The sequence below is a fragment of the Alosa sapidissima genome, chromosome 10 (genome assembly GCF_018492685.1).
Source record: "Alosa sapidissima isolate fAloSap1 chromosome 10, fAloSap1.pri, whole genome shotgun sequence".
Taxonomy (NCBI): domain Eukaryota; kingdom Metazoa; phylum Chordata; class Actinopteri; order Clupeiformes; family Clupeidae; genus Alosa; species Alosa sapidissima.
Genome location: NC_055966.1, coordinates 20,703,165 through 20,717,842, shown reverse-complemented (window position 1 = coordinate 20,717,842; position 14,678 = coordinate 20,703,165). Strand labels below are relative to the sequence as shown.

Sequence of the window (14,678 nt, the reverse complement as noted above, 5' to 3'; positions counted from 1 at the left end):
AGCGGGTGAGCAGGGGACCCCTGTTGCGTCGCCATGGTGTCCAAGAATGTACCCTGCTGGTCACACAGCGCATCACCAAGTACCCAGTCCTCATTCAGCGTATCCTAGACAACACGAAAGGTAAATAAAGGTCTTGCTGCGCTCTTAGCAGTTTAAGAAGCATGACAGATTGTGCATTTAAATGCCTCAAGTGCTTCTTGAGTTAATGTAAATGTATTGCAAGATTAAATGCCTTCTGTACCTCCTACAGGCTGGGTAATTTGACGTTTCACTTTGTGCTTGTGTTAGTACTCCCAAGGCGTTCAGGCTCTCCACTCTCTCTTTCCTTCACCTTACCTTGACACCTACAGTATCTATGTCTGTGTAGTAAAGTAAAGGTCACTCCTAATGAAAAACTCTGAAAAACACATCGTACACCGTAATAATAAACATAAAAAAGCAGTTGTACTCAGTAAACTGAAGACTGAGACTCATGTGCTGTCCCTTGTCCCCACACTGGTTTACTGAAAAGTATGTCACGTAACATCCATAACAAACAATAAACAATATTTCTGAGTAAACAGTAACTAACCCCTAAGTTGTCTCGTGTCCCCCTGCCTCTACAGTTAGTGAAGAGAAGACTGAATCATGTAAAGATGAATCTGAATCATGTTACCATATTTCTGAGTAAAGAGAAAGTAACTCCTGCGTTGTCCGTCTCCAGGCAGTGAGGAGGAGGCCGAGTCTATGGCCCAGGCGCTGACCCTGCTGCGGGAGCTGCTGAGCTCGGTGGACCATCAGGTGCAGGAGCTGGAGCACACGCAGCGGCTGCAGGAGATCCGCGCCCGGCTAGACCCGCGCGCCGAGGCCGAGGTGCGCGGCGGTGGCGTGTTCCGTGGCGGCGAGCTGCTCCGACGCAGGCTCGTGCACGAGGGCACGTTGCTGTGGAAGACTGCCAACTCGCGCCTCAAAGGTATTGCTTCCCTTGACTTAACTCCACTAAAACTGCCATTTGGTTCTATGCACTAACTTGTCCTTGTCAAATTGTACCTTGATTGTTCCCTTTTCTCTCGCTTTGGATAAAAGTGTCAGCTAAATGACTAAATGTAATTGTAAATGTAGATAAGGTAACACGCCTCAAAGAAACAGACTCGTGTGGGGACACTATCACAGAGATTTCAATAATACTTATCAACAACCGAAGTCTAAAAGGAAATGCCGGCGGATGAGCCCAGGGGATGAAGAGATGGTAGTATGGACACAATAAGTGTTATCAGTAAGGAGAGGGCACAGGGATGTATAGATATGTCCTGAAACACGCAGAATGCAGTTAAAGGAGGTAGTAGCACATATTCACACTTATAACAACCAGCCACTCGTGCTACCTTATCTGAAGTGGTTAAAGGTGTCAGCCCACGGTGAAATGCTGTAGCAAATGCGATCAGGAAGGGGAAGTGTCTGTTGTTGGGTGTGTGTGTGTCTCCTGGCTTGAGCATTTGGCAAACATCATATTTGGAGAGGAAAAGCATGAGTGCCTTCACTATATATATTGACATTAATAACATGAGTGTATTAATAAACCTGTTGTTGTTGTGTTGGTAGACGTTCAGGTCCTGTTGATGACGGACATCCTGGTGTTCATGCAAGAAAAAGACCAGAAGTACTTCTTCCCCGGTCTGGTGAGTCACCCCCCCCCCCATCCCTCTCTTTCTCTCTCCATCTATTTTGTTACAGTAAATAACAACGATAATATTAACGGATATAATGGATATAATGACAAAAAAAAAACTGTGTGTCCTCAGGATAAGCCTGCGGTGCTGTCGCTGCAAAATCTGATCGTGAGGGACATAGCCAATCAGGAGCGAGGCATGTTTCTCATCAGCGACTCCACGCCCCCAGACATGTACGAACTGCACGCCGCCTCCAAAGATGACAGGAACAACTGGATGCGTGTCATCCAGCAGACCGTCAGCTGGTGAGTCAATGTGCTCTCTCCCTCTCTCACACCCCCACATGCAGGCACGGATGCTTGCATATCTGTGCATGTCGACAGACAAACAATGGCCTCAAAAGAAACAGCTTCTGAATGTACCTCATATGACAGGCATGAGTCCTATCTCCCAACATCACCACTCACACACACTACACCTGAGATCATACACAATCAAAAACCCAAATTTAAACTCAGACTGTCCACATAAAGTCCCAAAGCCCCTCTATCCCAGTGTAACTCATGTATTTTCTCTCTCTCTCTCTCTCTCTCTCTCTCAGCTGTCCATCCAGAGAGGACTTCCCCCTCATTGAGACGGAGGACAAGGCCTTACTCCGCCGGCTTAGAGGTTAGTGCCCTGGGAACTACTTGTACCATGTGCTGTTTTTATCCCCTCAACTTCATTTTCTCTTTCTGTCTCTCTCAGTTCTTTTCTGTTTTTTTCTTCCTCATTTTGAGTTTATAATTCTCAGACTCACACTCAAACACTATAACCGGTTTGTTGCATTGAGATGCAGCACTCACTATTTTTTGCTAATGTAAACAGAATGCTGGCAAAAACTCATTCACTGGGGGTTCTTTATCAAACCAGAAATAAATGAAAGTGAGTGAGAGCATGCTACCTCAGTAGTGTTATATTCAGATGTAGCATGATTTCCACCCGATACTGAAGACATGTTCTTTCTTGCTTATTATATGTCTCTGAATAATACTGAATGGGGAACAGTTAAAATAGATTAAATTTTAATAGAGCTTGTGTTCCTCTTACTTCTTTTTATACTTGTGCTGAATTTCCCTCCCTCTCTCCCTCCCTCTCTCTCTCTCTCTCTCTCTTTCTCTGTTACAGCTGACATCCAGCAGAAGGACCGTGAGGTCCTGGAGCTTCTGCAGGAGCGGGTGACCCTGTTCTCTGACCTGGCCGAGGTCACCAGCAGCCAAGAGGTCACGCTCCCCAACAACAGCAGGAATCTCTTCAGGGCAGACACGCCCCACGCACCGCAGGCTGAAAAAATCCTCACCGAAGCCATCGCCGAAGGTGAGAGACTGGAAAAGAGAGTGATAAAAAGGGATGAGAGAGATGGAGTGAGAGAGAGAGAGATAGAGAAGAGAACAAGTACAAAAGGGTTGATATCTACCTATCAAATGCTAGTGTGACAATATCCCTGTGCAACTGAGGGTACCTTGGTTACATAGATATTAACGGCTTCTTTTTAATATCCTGGTTAAAGTAAATATTTGACAATTTTCAATACAGATGGCTATTGGTCTGAGCAAACTGTAGTAGTTTTTTTTTCTATTTGTTTTAGGCTCACATCAAACTTAACATGGACGAGCCTGTTTGTGTACAAATAACTCACTTATCCACAATATCCACAAACATAGTTGTCCCTTGAGTCTAAGATTAATGTTAAGTTCAATTCATGTTCAGGTGAAGATTAAAGCTGTTATATGAAGTGAAAAAAACTAAATCCAACCTGTTTGATCTCATTGAATGCTGGTGTAGTAATACGTAGGTTGTGTATTAAGTGGAATTTTCTTGACACCCCTTTTCTCTTTTACCCACTCGCTGTTTCCCTATCAGTCGATAGATTGAGTGAGTTGCTGCTAGGCTCTACCATTGAGCTCCCTCACTCAAGCAGTTCCAATGGTGACCAGAACCACACGGGGGCACCAGTGAGCAGTAAGTCTCCGGCCTTGCCTCTGTATGAATGTAGCCAAGTAAAGTGGATGTTCATATAGGTAAATGAAGAAATGTGGTATTTTATTAACACGCCTCTCCCTTATTCTATTATTCAGATGGAGATACAATTTCAGTCAATGGCACACATGATGTGAACAGCGCACCATTGAAGGTATGACCATGACCATAGAGTTTGCACTTCATTCAGAGACTCCTTCTGTACTGAGTAAACAGTACATTGATAAACATTGCCTATGGGGTTTTAACATTGCCTTTGTCTGTTGATAGCAGCAGGACAGAAATGGAAACCAGCTGCACAACAGGACACCCAATGAGGTAAGCCTACCTGATGTCAAGAATGTGGAGCCAAATTTGTATCACTGGATGAATATTTGAATCAGGTGGAGCTGCACACCTATGTTGTCTCAGAGTTAAATACCGTAAAAAATAAAAGTACAGTGAAATGTCAAGTAAGGGAACAGCAGAGTTCAGATAATCTGTGACTTTATTAGTGACTAATTTCAGGGGTATCAACACCTGTATGCATTACAAAGCAGATTTCAGTTCAGGTTCACTCTAACTTAACTGTGTCTGGGTTTCAGGAGGTATGCCAAAGACTGGTAAACTTAAGCACTCAGCTCCATGCACTACAGGTAAGAGACTTTTGTCCACTTCTCATACATCTGCCTGTACATAACAACAATCGCAAAAATGTCCTCTGTACAGTAATAGTAATCCATAATACATGTTTTACATTTCCGATCGTCTAACTGTAGATATGCCTATTATCCAACCATTACAATTACTCAACAATAATATATTAGTAATATAATATAATAATATATTGGTGATATCTTTCTATAAATGCTTGAAAAGTAAACATTAGGCTACGATTCATTTCCAAATAATTTATTTCACCTTCCTGGTCCTTCTCACACCTCCCTTCCCATCCCCGCCCCCTCAGGCCGCAGTCGTCCGACAGGACTCCATCTTGGAGCTCTGCTCTCGTGAAGGCTCCATGCCCGGCTCCACCCCGACCACCCCGGTGCCCCTGCCCGGCGGCCCGCCCTCGCGGCTCAGCCGCTCCATGTCTCGCGACACGGGCATGGACGCGGGCAGCCCCGGGTCCGTGTCAGGCTCCAGCAGCGGTGGCGGATCGGGCGCCGACTTCGCCCTACTCCAGAGGCAGAACAGCCTGCTGCAGGAGGAGTTGGGCAGGCTACGCTCGACTGAAGCCAGGCTGAAGGACAGCGAGAAGGCCCGCTCCGAGCTGGAGCAGAAGCTGCGCGACTCGCAGGGAGGGAGTGGGGACGCCGCGGTCACGGGACAGCAGGAGACGGAGACCGCAACACCACAGCTGGTGAGGCATGGGGAATACAGGAGTGCCACTGTGTGTGTGTGTGTGTGTGTGTGTGTGTGTGTGTGCGTGTATTTGTCAGTATGTTATTGTTTCTGTGTGTCAAGGACGGTAATCAGAACCATTTGGGTCAATTTCCAATTGCATGGTTTCAATCCATTTAATTAAGTCCTAAAGATTGCTTGATCAAGCATAATTAACCAATAATCACCACCTTTAGGCATATCTGGGTGCAATGGTTTAGATAACTGCATCAATTTCACCTTTGACCTTGTGTCCTTCAAGGTTCCTGCCCAGAGGAGAGGCAGCAATGGAGACGTTGCCCCCCTTGCTCCGCTTGCCTCCCAGGAACCTATTGACCAGCTAGACGGCGTTCAGGAGGGCAGTGAGGAAGATGAGAACTCAGATGATGAGGAGGAGGAGATACAGATCACGTCCCGGTCCGACAGTCCCAGAGGTCAGCAAAAAATGTGGACATCTCATCTCACTGTGCTTAACGCTACACTGTAACTCTTCTTCAGTTGAACCCAAACTACATCTACTATATTCTGTCCAAGAAGGAAAGGGCTTATGCATCATAATTATGCCCACACATCATGAGGCAATATATGGTACTTTGACTTAAGTGAAACAATACAATTCCCAGAAAACCCATTTCCACATTCCTTTCTTGGTTTGCATTCTGAATGTTCTTATCCACCACCCCACAAGCTAGCCTGGGTGTTCCCATGCTGCCTTGCGCGCGATTTGATTCACGCTGCTAAGGCAGCCTGGAGACCATGGAGCAAATTTTCGCCTGAGATAGGGAACCAATCACAGAACAGGGGGGAAAGCAAGACGATGATGAGCTATGCACAGACGCATTTGATAGACATCCGTGGCACCCAATAAACGGATCTGGGCATTTTTTTCAAATACGAGAAAATGAACGTTTGGTTCCCAGACCACGTCTCATTGAGAAGTGGTGGCGCTAGCCAGGCTACCCACAAGCCAGCTTGTGTAAGGACCGCTGCATTTCAAACCACCTTCATTCTCCTCTTTTGACCTTTATACCTTTCTACCACATACCACTGATTGTAGCTTAGGTGTGCCATAGCAGTAAATCTTCAGGATCACTGTAACTGTCCCCTCTGTAACTGTGATAAGGTGGTGGGCTGGGCAACATCACTCGCCAAGGTTTAACCCTGTTTCTGTTTCTTTTTGTTAGATAGTCCATAGAAAACAAAGAAATCATCACAAGACACGCTACAGCTAGTTGTACATAGTGTAGACAGCACTACATCTTGAGACACTAAAGCAGCTCTGAGATACAATAGCAAGGGTGGAATAGGCTTGCCTGTGCTAACATGTGTTTGATTAAAGCATTCTCCTGTGTGACTTTACAGATCTTCAAGATATTCCCGAGGAGAGCGAATGTGGTCTAGAGGCGCGGGAATCAGAAGAAAATCCTGAGGACCCTCAGAGTTAACGTTCGCCCCAGATCCTCAAAGCCGTGGAGGTGATGCAAGGGCTGGACCTAGTCTCAACCGCCATATGAAATATCTAAAGGACTCTTGTCAGTGTAGCAATGGCTTTATGCATTCTGGAACCATGTATGTTATATATCTTACTATGATATTGAATAATTTAGTCAACATGTGGTTTGGTTTGTAATTAATTAACACTTTATTTCTAGTTGTCTAAAAGCAGACTTCCGTTGTATTCCATGAGGTTATCTCTTTCATCATTCTCCCCATAGACTGTATATATAGTTCTATATATACAGTCTATGATTCTCCCTTAGTAAAGAGGGGTATATTTTACTTTGGGGAAGAGTTTGGGAAAAATTTCCCATCCACCTCTATCTGATGAAAATGTATACCTTACATATCAAAAAGAAAACATCATGACTTTAAGGTCCTCTTTATGTCAGCATTATAGTGTTTTCATGTGAACAGGCAACACCTCTTCCAGGGTGGGCTTTGACCTGTAAGCGGTGGACAGGAGTAAAGGTTTATGCTGCAGCGGTCTGTATTTAAATGCTGATATCATGTGTGGGCCTCTTCTGGCACCAGCTTCTCTTAACCACAAACACTTGAAAACAATTCCTGTGCTTTTTCAGTGACCAAAATATTTCAGTTATTTTTTATCTGAAGAGAGGGTCATTGAAGGGACAATGACTTTTGGTTTTCACTGAAGGAAAGACTTGCTAAAGACAAACCAAAGTCAATTGCCATGTTTTCAACAGCGAAAAAAAAAGCAATGGAGTCATTTCACAAGGAAAACTTGATATGACCAACTTGACTGAATCCAGTGCACAGTAGAACTGCAGCACTGTTATCAAACCTCTACATAGTGGAAAATAGTGTTGAATCAATGTAGCAAGTTGGCATTTTTTTAAACCGTATTTTTAATTATACTGTTCATTTTTGATGTGAGAATCTGGTCTCTTCTACTAGAGAAACCAGTCTGCTGTCCTCCGTCTTAAAACCAGACCAAATTTGTCAGAGGATAAACAGAATGTCCCTAATTAAATGTTCTGTCAAATATTGTTGACATTGTTATACTGGAAATTTCTAGCTTAGAAATTATACAATAGTAGTTTATTTGTGAGTTCCTTCCTATTACGGCACAAACACACAAAAAAAATGAGAAACTACAGTAGTGTTTCCCACTCTATATTATATTATATATACGTCTTTGTCTGTATAAACATTTGAATTGTCATGGGGAAAAAAAGATTTTGTGGACTTTTTAAACTGTGATGTAATTTTATTGTTTTTATTTTTGTTTTTTTATCTGACTTAATAACTTTGCTCTTATGTCTTGTTCATAAATATTGCTTAAATTATTTGTCTTGTCTGGCATTTCCCTTGCATGCACCACTGCACCAAGTCAGTCTTAAAGTACTTTTATGTTGAAATATCAAAACTTTTATTCAAAGGGGTATTTGTCAAAATAACAAGACTACCTAAACGATGACTCACTCTTCGATTAAAAAATCAATAAAGAAAATAGAATTCAACTCTTCAATGTGGCCATGCATGGAATTTCGTTTGTCCTTCTTTGGTCTTTGATCTAGATAAAGGTATTGAGCAAGCAGGGAAGTCAATGAGGGGAGGGGTGTGTGAGTGTGTTCAGTCCATCCTGTGGTTGACATAAGTCCACAGGGATAGGCCTGTTGGGATATTTAACGACAGGAATCCATAACACGCCCTTATGCCTGGAGTCTGTTGTAACTGTTCAGCGTGACGGAGGTCTTGCCTACCTGCTTGTTTAACAGGAGCTGGAAACCGGGGTGAGTCGAGGTAAACTATGTTCAAGAAAATGTTTTGAAGTTTTTGGTTTGGACATTGCGGACTCTTTCCCACTGAGGTGTATGCCGTTGAAATATGAAATATGCGATGTCTTATAATGCACTGTCGATCTTAGCCTAGGCTGCTCCCTAATGTAAAAAAATTGCATTTCCAATTATTGTTGCCGCACAAAAAGTAGGCTTAACGCCAAACGCTTTGAAATTCATTGTTTTAAAATATGTACGCTGAGAGCAATAGACTATTATAAAGGACCTAGAGGAGTAAGCAGATGTCAGACGTCTGACACCAGATATTCCAGGAACGAATCTAAACTTCACAAGACTTGTTTCCACAAAACTCTGAGACACAAAAGCTATGGTAGCCTAAGCTACAATATGTTAAAGTAACAGTGTTTTCAGGGATGGGGGCATTTCTTTGCTTTAGGCTAGTAATATTGTTGTAGGTCACTGTAGACGGTAGGGGGCAGCAACATGCGGCTATTTCCACATTCCATACTCAGGCCCTGTGTTTACTGATGAAAAAATGTTCCAAGTATTTTTCAAATTTCTGGATTTAGTAGCCTTGCTAACTCTCAAAGATTATCTCTGAAAGAAAACTCTTAAGGTTTTCTTAATAAGAGATATTTGTATTGGTGACCTTGCTGTCCTCCTTTATAACCCAGAAAAACACAAAGCAAGCTGAAAAGAATGGACATTAAAAGCATTAAAGGGAATGTAAGTAAAACCATCATGTAGGCCTACTTTATTCATTAGAATCCATCCGTTCACTGCATCACTGTCATCTGCTGCCCAGCCTTTGTCTATTCGAACAGTACTTTGATGTTTCCTCTGTGATGGCAGGAAATGTGGTGGGGGACTCTGGGTACAATCCGACCTTTTCCTGGCTTTAGCCCTGAGGTTGATGCCCGTGATATTCAAACAGCCTTGGATAAAAAAGGTACTTTTATGCAACACACTGTCCTCATATTAGGCGGTAAATGATTTTTGTGGGAATACAGGGTTTTGGACATTGAAACTGTATTTTTATTTATTTATTTTTTATGTAAAACAAATGCCTTTCCAACAGATGTGGGCGCTTTGGTGGGAATTCTGACCAATCGAAATAATGCCCAGAGACAAAAAGTTGCAGAGGCCTTCCACCAAGTCTCCCAGAAGGTACTAAAAGTGCCCTCTTTGAGCTCCCTCTCAAAGAGAGCAGTTCCTCCACATACCCTCATTTCATATTTTTGATAATTAACAGCACGTTAAATCTACAATATTCTAATCACACCCTGGAGTAAACCAGTAACCCCACCCCCCCCCCCCCCCCTATCAGGACCTGAGTCCAGCTCTGAAAAAAACTCTCTCAGGACCCTTGGAAGAGCTAATGCTGGCTCTGATGATGACCCCAGCTCAGTTTGATGCCCACCGCCTGCGTCAGGCAATGGAGGTAGGGGCACACCAGAATTCAACTGAACTTATGCAGAATCCTCCTCAACTTCGTTGTCTGTGCCCCTGTGTTTCAATGATGGATGGATGGATGGATATTCAGTATTCAAAAAGCGCCCTAGCACTTATCAACGTTTTAGTAAAAACAATCTTCCCTGGAGGCAAAACATTCACAGATCTGTCAATATGCCAGTCTAACTTCTAACTTAGGCTAAAGTAAAGAAGATTACTGGAAATTATACACATCTCCTTGTCACTAATACCATTTTTCATTAGTCATTCATTGTTATCTTTGTAATATCTAGACTAGCACAAATCCCTACATGTTTTGCTTGAGAGCAGCATATCACAGCTATAATGTATTCTTTTGAAAAAAGTAACCTTTGAAACAAGCTAATAGTTAGTTTAGTTAGCTAATCTTTCTCTAACCACGATAACTAATGAAAGAAGCTAAAGGCCTAATGTTTTTGTATGAATAAATGTATCATATGCAAGAAATAAGCATGGTAATAGAGATTGATTTGTGTTCATCTTGTTATTTGTGTTCATCTTGTTTTCTTTATGATGAATGGGTGTGGTCAGGAGATCAATACTTTGCTCAATGGTGCATCACGCAAACAGAGATTCTGCAACCAAGATGATGACATGATTTAAAAATGTTTTTTAAATGATCATTTATTTGCATATTGTATGTTGCTCATTTTGTTTCTTTGATTTCTTGCAGGGTATGGGCACTGATGAGGAGGGGTTATTGGAGGTCTTATGCTCCCGGACAGGGCCACAGTTAAAGGACACCATGGTAGCTTACAAGCAAGGTGAGAGAAGGGAGATGGGGATGGATGTCTGGGTGAGCAGCACACCATTTAGGATTACGGTCAAATGTAAAGATACATTGGTGAATGTATTAGTGAATAATATTGTAGTAGGAGATAGAAATGGGGTGTCAAGGTAAGTTCACTTCAAAACATCACAATGACAGAGATTAGAATCATCCCTGTAGAGCAAACTGAGCAGAAAAAATTGTGAGATAATGATTTGTTTATTGCCTATAACTGATTCGTTTAGCATTTGGACGCTATCTGGAGAAAGACTTGGAGAGTGAGACCAGCAAAGATTTTACCAAGCTTGTCCTGGCCCTTGTGATGGTAGTGTATTGCTTTATGTTTGCCAACATTTCATAAGTCAGTGTACTTTCTTTGGTTTTAGATTGTACCTTACAGGTGTTTCCTATTTTCTCTCATGTAGAAAGAGGAAAGAAACCCAAAAGGACTGATCGACTATCATCTGATTGGTGAGGATGTAAAGGTATGCTTGACTTCCTCAAACCTATTATTCTTCTTTTCTGACAAAAAGGCAGAACAATTATATTTGTGTGTGTGTGTATGTGTGTGTGTGTGTGGTTTGTTGAAGGCTCTCGCTGCAGCAATAACTGGTAAGAAAACTGACACGACCCCATGGATACAGATATTAACATCACGAGACCTAGACCATCTCAATAGAGGTACGCTGCCTGGCCAACCTTACTGCATAAGCCTTTTCCCATTTGTGTTCATGTTTACATATCTAGAACTGTCCATGTACTTCTCTGACTCTCTCTGTAATTATTCTGCTTGTGTCATTTCACTCAGTGTTTCAAAGACTACACATTTTAAAAGGAGAGACCATAGAGAAAATGGTCCAGAATAACTTCTCAGGAGACTTGAAACTTGGTCTGCGCATACTAGGTATGTCTATCAAACAGCGTGTGTGTTTGTGTGTGTGTGTGTGTGTGTGTGTGTGTTTAATTTAATTGAATCCCTCCTCATTCTGTTGTGTTTCACCAGTGCAATGCATCCAGAACACTCCACTTTATCTGGCCCAGCGTCTGCATGGTTCCATGAAGGTCAGTTTAACTTGATAAAGGAAACGCTGATCGAGCTCATCTGTTAATTGCCAAAAAATCATAGTGGTCTGAACCTGGTGTGGGTTTGTTTCACTTTGTTTTTACAGAAAAGCAACATAGTGCGAGGAATAATGGTGGGCCGCAGTGAAGATGACTTACTTTGTGTGAGGAGAGAGTTCAAAAAGCTTGCCAACACTTCTCTGTACTCCACAATTGAGGTGTGTGGGTCTCTCCTTCTGTTTCTCTCGATCATCCATTTTCAGTGGTGCACCAGACCTGAAGGTATAAAAGTTCTGAAGTTAAAGGAGCACTCCGGCCGTGTTTAACATAGAGCCCTGTTGCTTGAGGTCACCGAGTAGCGAGTACTCTCGGTAGGACTGATTTTCTTCTTTTTTCCCCTACTGACAGTACTCGCTGACTTCGAGCAACATGGGCTCTATATTACAGTTTTTCTCAGTTGCTTTGGCACATTTCTCAGATCAGAATCTCAAAACCGTTTGTTCAAACTCCATATCATCTTATCACTTGTGCACATCATTGAAGCAGTTTCTCCCCATTTTGAACAAATAGCAATGTTTTCGTACATCCATGCAACTGATTTTGTACAAATGTCTGCTGTTTTTTTTTTATTTTCAATGGCTAATGTCATGTTGGTCAAAATACACTATTGGTTCCCTGCTGAATAGTCCTACCCCATAAATATATTGGCCTTATTTCATTGTTTGTGTCATTACATGCAAATGTGTTGAACTTGTCATAACTATAGTTGTCAAAGTCTATCTAGCATATATAAATATATGTGACCTGACAGACAGGAACGTCAGGATGTATAGAAAGATGTACAGTGGTGCACAGCTCTGACCAAGGGGTGTTTTACTGTATATTGGCCATTTTTTCATTTGCACAATGCTGTAAAAGCCTTTTTTTAACATATTGTCACAATGTGTGTCAACAGAAAAAAGCTTTGAAACACATCCACTGTCTTGCAATCAACCCCCTCCACACACATTAATGTGTAACTCTGTTACATAAATTAGAAAATACTGTTGCCTTGCGCATTGTTCATTACAAAATATTTACAGAGTAAACTGTCACATTGACAAGACAAAACAGTTTGACTATCTTGACCTAAACAATGGCGTCAGGACTTGTCATTTTCATTGCACTCTCAGTTTCATTGGTATAAATATTTGCTTTTGAGGCATAAACAAAGCATTTTGAGCCAGATACCTGCTTTTGCAGGTAATGCACTATGCGGTGCAGTTTGCTGTAATTGTTTTGAGAAATGCACCAACTGTTGTGCGAATGTTAATGATGATTCGAGAAATGAACCAAAGCAACAGAAAAACTGTAAACACGGTGTGAAACCCACTTCAGAAAATATCAATATAGAGACATTCACTTGAATGTTTTTGTTACACTGACCATTATTGATTTGATTTCTGCTTTGCTTTGCAGAAAGAGTTTAAAGGGGATCTGCAAAAAGCTCTGTTGGCACTGTGTCGATCAGAGGACCTGTAGAGGAGGAAAGAGGAATATGAGAATCCTGTTTAGCATATTTATTTTGTACATGTATTCTCCACAAATAAATGTACATTTTGAGTCTTTGTCTCCAGTGTATCTTAATCTTTGGTCGAGAGCAGTGAGTTAAAATCGTTTGACAGTGAAGGAAGAAGTAACTGACATTGAGATTGTGACTTTTCTCCATCATATTAATAGCCAATACTAGTGGTGTAATGGTACAGAATACAGGTGTGTACCTTGATTTTGAAGTCACAGTTCGGTTCATTTTCAGTAGGCTTGGCTACAGTACCTGTACTGCTAACCTAAAATTCACTGTTGTACAACGGGAATAGTATTTTCAAAAGGTGTCAAATGTTTTTTTTTAACCAAACTGACATATGGTCCAGCCACTTAATTATGTTATGTGTGGGAACTCAAACTTGAAACATGGTCCGCAAGCAAAAAATAAAACCTATAGCCTACTGTTAAAGACCGCATTTGGTACATTCGATACACAACGGTTCGGTAAAAATATGTGTAGACCCCTATTCAATACCATATCAATGAGTCAGTACCCTGAAGGCTATCATGCCAAGAGGAGCCTACATAATTTGTCAAAGATTACATTGCATACATCTCATACCAATGAACTCTGCTCAATATTCATGTTATAGGGCAGTGGTTCTCAAAGTGGGGGTAGCCAGGTGATTTTCAGGAAAAAAAATATGTAAGCCTATTAGAAATAGCATATTTTAGACATCATTTTAAAAAAGATTTTAAAAAAAATAGTAGTTACATTTTAAATAAAAGCCTTTTGGTTTTCTTACACCTGGCACCATTATTTTGGGGGGTCGCGGGCTGAAATGTTTGGGAATCCCTGTACTACTGTGGACTCATCATCATACCATTACACATTATGCTTTCCCTTAAAATATAATTTATCTAAAGTGCATCAGGATCTTTCAGGTGAGGTAGCCAATATTAAATTGAAATGGGTAGGCAATAGATAGGCACTGTGAAAAATGACTCGCGAATGACTTCATGGACTGCACTTCTTCAACCTCCTCATCTTGTTCTTCTGTTAATTTATTGGCCGTTGGTATTCAGTTTTAGTGCATTAGGCCTACTGCCACCAGCTGTTTGTGGTGGAGCACGAAAACCAACCAACCAGCCAACCAAGACATCAGTACGCACATAATGGGCGTGTCGCCGTTTCTCTACAGCCCTTCAAAAAAGTAAAGTGAAGTTTTGGACCAGTGTGAAAACATTATATCAATTCAACACACACATCTATCATGAATGATCTTGGTACACTGAAAGCGAAGATGAAAGATTTACAGGAGAAGTTGGCCACATCCGAGAAGCAAGCTGATGGAAGGGGAAGTTCGAGGAAGAAAAACAATTGCGTGAAAGGGTGAGAAGAAACATCAGCTTGGGCTTGGTCTTGGGCTCCGTCTGGAAATATTAAATGCATTTCACTCATTGCATTGTGCACTACGAAATATTTCGCTATCAACAGTTCCAAAAAACCTGTGTTGAATGAATGGCTCTATCGCAGGAGGG

At 41.8% G+C, this 14,678-nt stretch overlaps 2 protein-coding genes across 13 annotated transcripts in view; both read left to right on the top strand.

Annotated features, from left to right (window-relative positions):
• arhgef2 (rho/rac guanine nucleotide exchange factor (GEF) 2) overlaps positions 1-8,023 on the top strand; it is a 54,264-nt gene extending 46,241 nt beyond the window's left edge. For 9 of the 11 annotated variants that reach the window (XM_042105735.1, XM_042105737.1, XM_042105734.1 and 6 more), the window contains 13 exons: positions 3-120; positions 704-952; positions 1,582-1,658; positions 1,782-1,954; positions 2,251-2,318; positions 2,817-3,005; positions 3,552-3,650; positions 3,767-3,822; positions 3,939-3,986; positions 4,253-4,303; positions 4,615-5,010; positions 5,293-5,464; positions 6,393-8,023. In XM_042105735.1, coding sequence (XP_041961669.1) covers positions 3-120; positions 704-952; positions 1,582-1,658; positions 1,782-1,954; positions 2,251-2,318; positions 2,817-3,005; positions 3,552-3,650; positions 3,767-3,822; positions 3,939-3,986; positions 4,253-4,303; positions 4,615-5,010; positions 5,293-5,464; positions 6,393-6,475 — 1,779 coding nt within the window. In that variant the 3' untranslated portion in view covers positions 6,476-8,023. The remainder of the gene's footprint in view (positions 1-2; positions 121-703; positions 953-1,581; positions 1,659-1,781; positions 1,955-2,250; positions 2,319-2,816; positions 3,006-3,551; positions 3,651-3,766; positions 3,823-3,938; positions 3,987-4,252; positions 4,304-4,614; positions 5,011-5,292; positions 5,465-6,392) is intronic. The other 2 variants (XM_042105744.1, XM_042105736.1) reach the window with 1 other exon arrangement.
• A 111-nt stretch (positions 8,024-8,134) lies between these two features.
• On the top strand, positions 8,135-13,215 carry LOC121719985 (annexin A2-like). 2 transcript variants are annotated; one of them, XM_042105814.1, is made up of 13 exons: positions 8,138-8,284; positions 8,965-9,016; positions 9,143-9,239; positions 9,369-9,457; positions 9,618-9,731; positions 10,455-10,545; positions 10,796-10,875; positions 10,976-11,035; positions 11,141-11,231; positions 11,359-11,454; positions 11,554-11,612; positions 11,720-11,830; positions 13,071-13,215. In XM_042105814.1, the coding sequence occupies exons 2-13, from the start codon at positions 8,990-8,992 to the stop codon at positions 13,131-13,133; spliced, it is 978 nt and encodes a 325-aa protein (XP_041961748.1). In that variant the 5' UTR covers positions 8,138-8,284; positions 8,965-8,989; the 3' UTR covers positions 13,134-13,215. The 2 variants fall into 2 exon arrangements, with proteins under 2 accessions (XP_041961750.1, XP_041961748.1); XM_042105816.1 differs by lacking the exon at positions 8,965-9,016 and having other exon boundaries at positions 8,135-8,284.
• Positions 13,216-14,678: the final 1,463 nt, after the last annotated feature.

Excerpts from the sequence above, each read along its gene's own strand:
- LOC121719985 (XM_042105814.1), top strand. The coding sequence starts at position 8,990 with ATGGACATTAAAAGCATTAAAGGGAAT. Across the intron at positions 9,458-9,617 it reads TCCACCAAGTCTCCCAGAAG|GACCTGAGTCCAGCTCTGAA; the intron begins GTACTAAAAGTG and ends CCCCCCTATCAG. Across the intron at positions 11,613-11,719 it reads GTCTGCATGGTTCCATGAAG|AAAAGCAACATAGTGCGAGG; the intron begins GTCAGTTTAACT and ends TTGTTTTTACAG.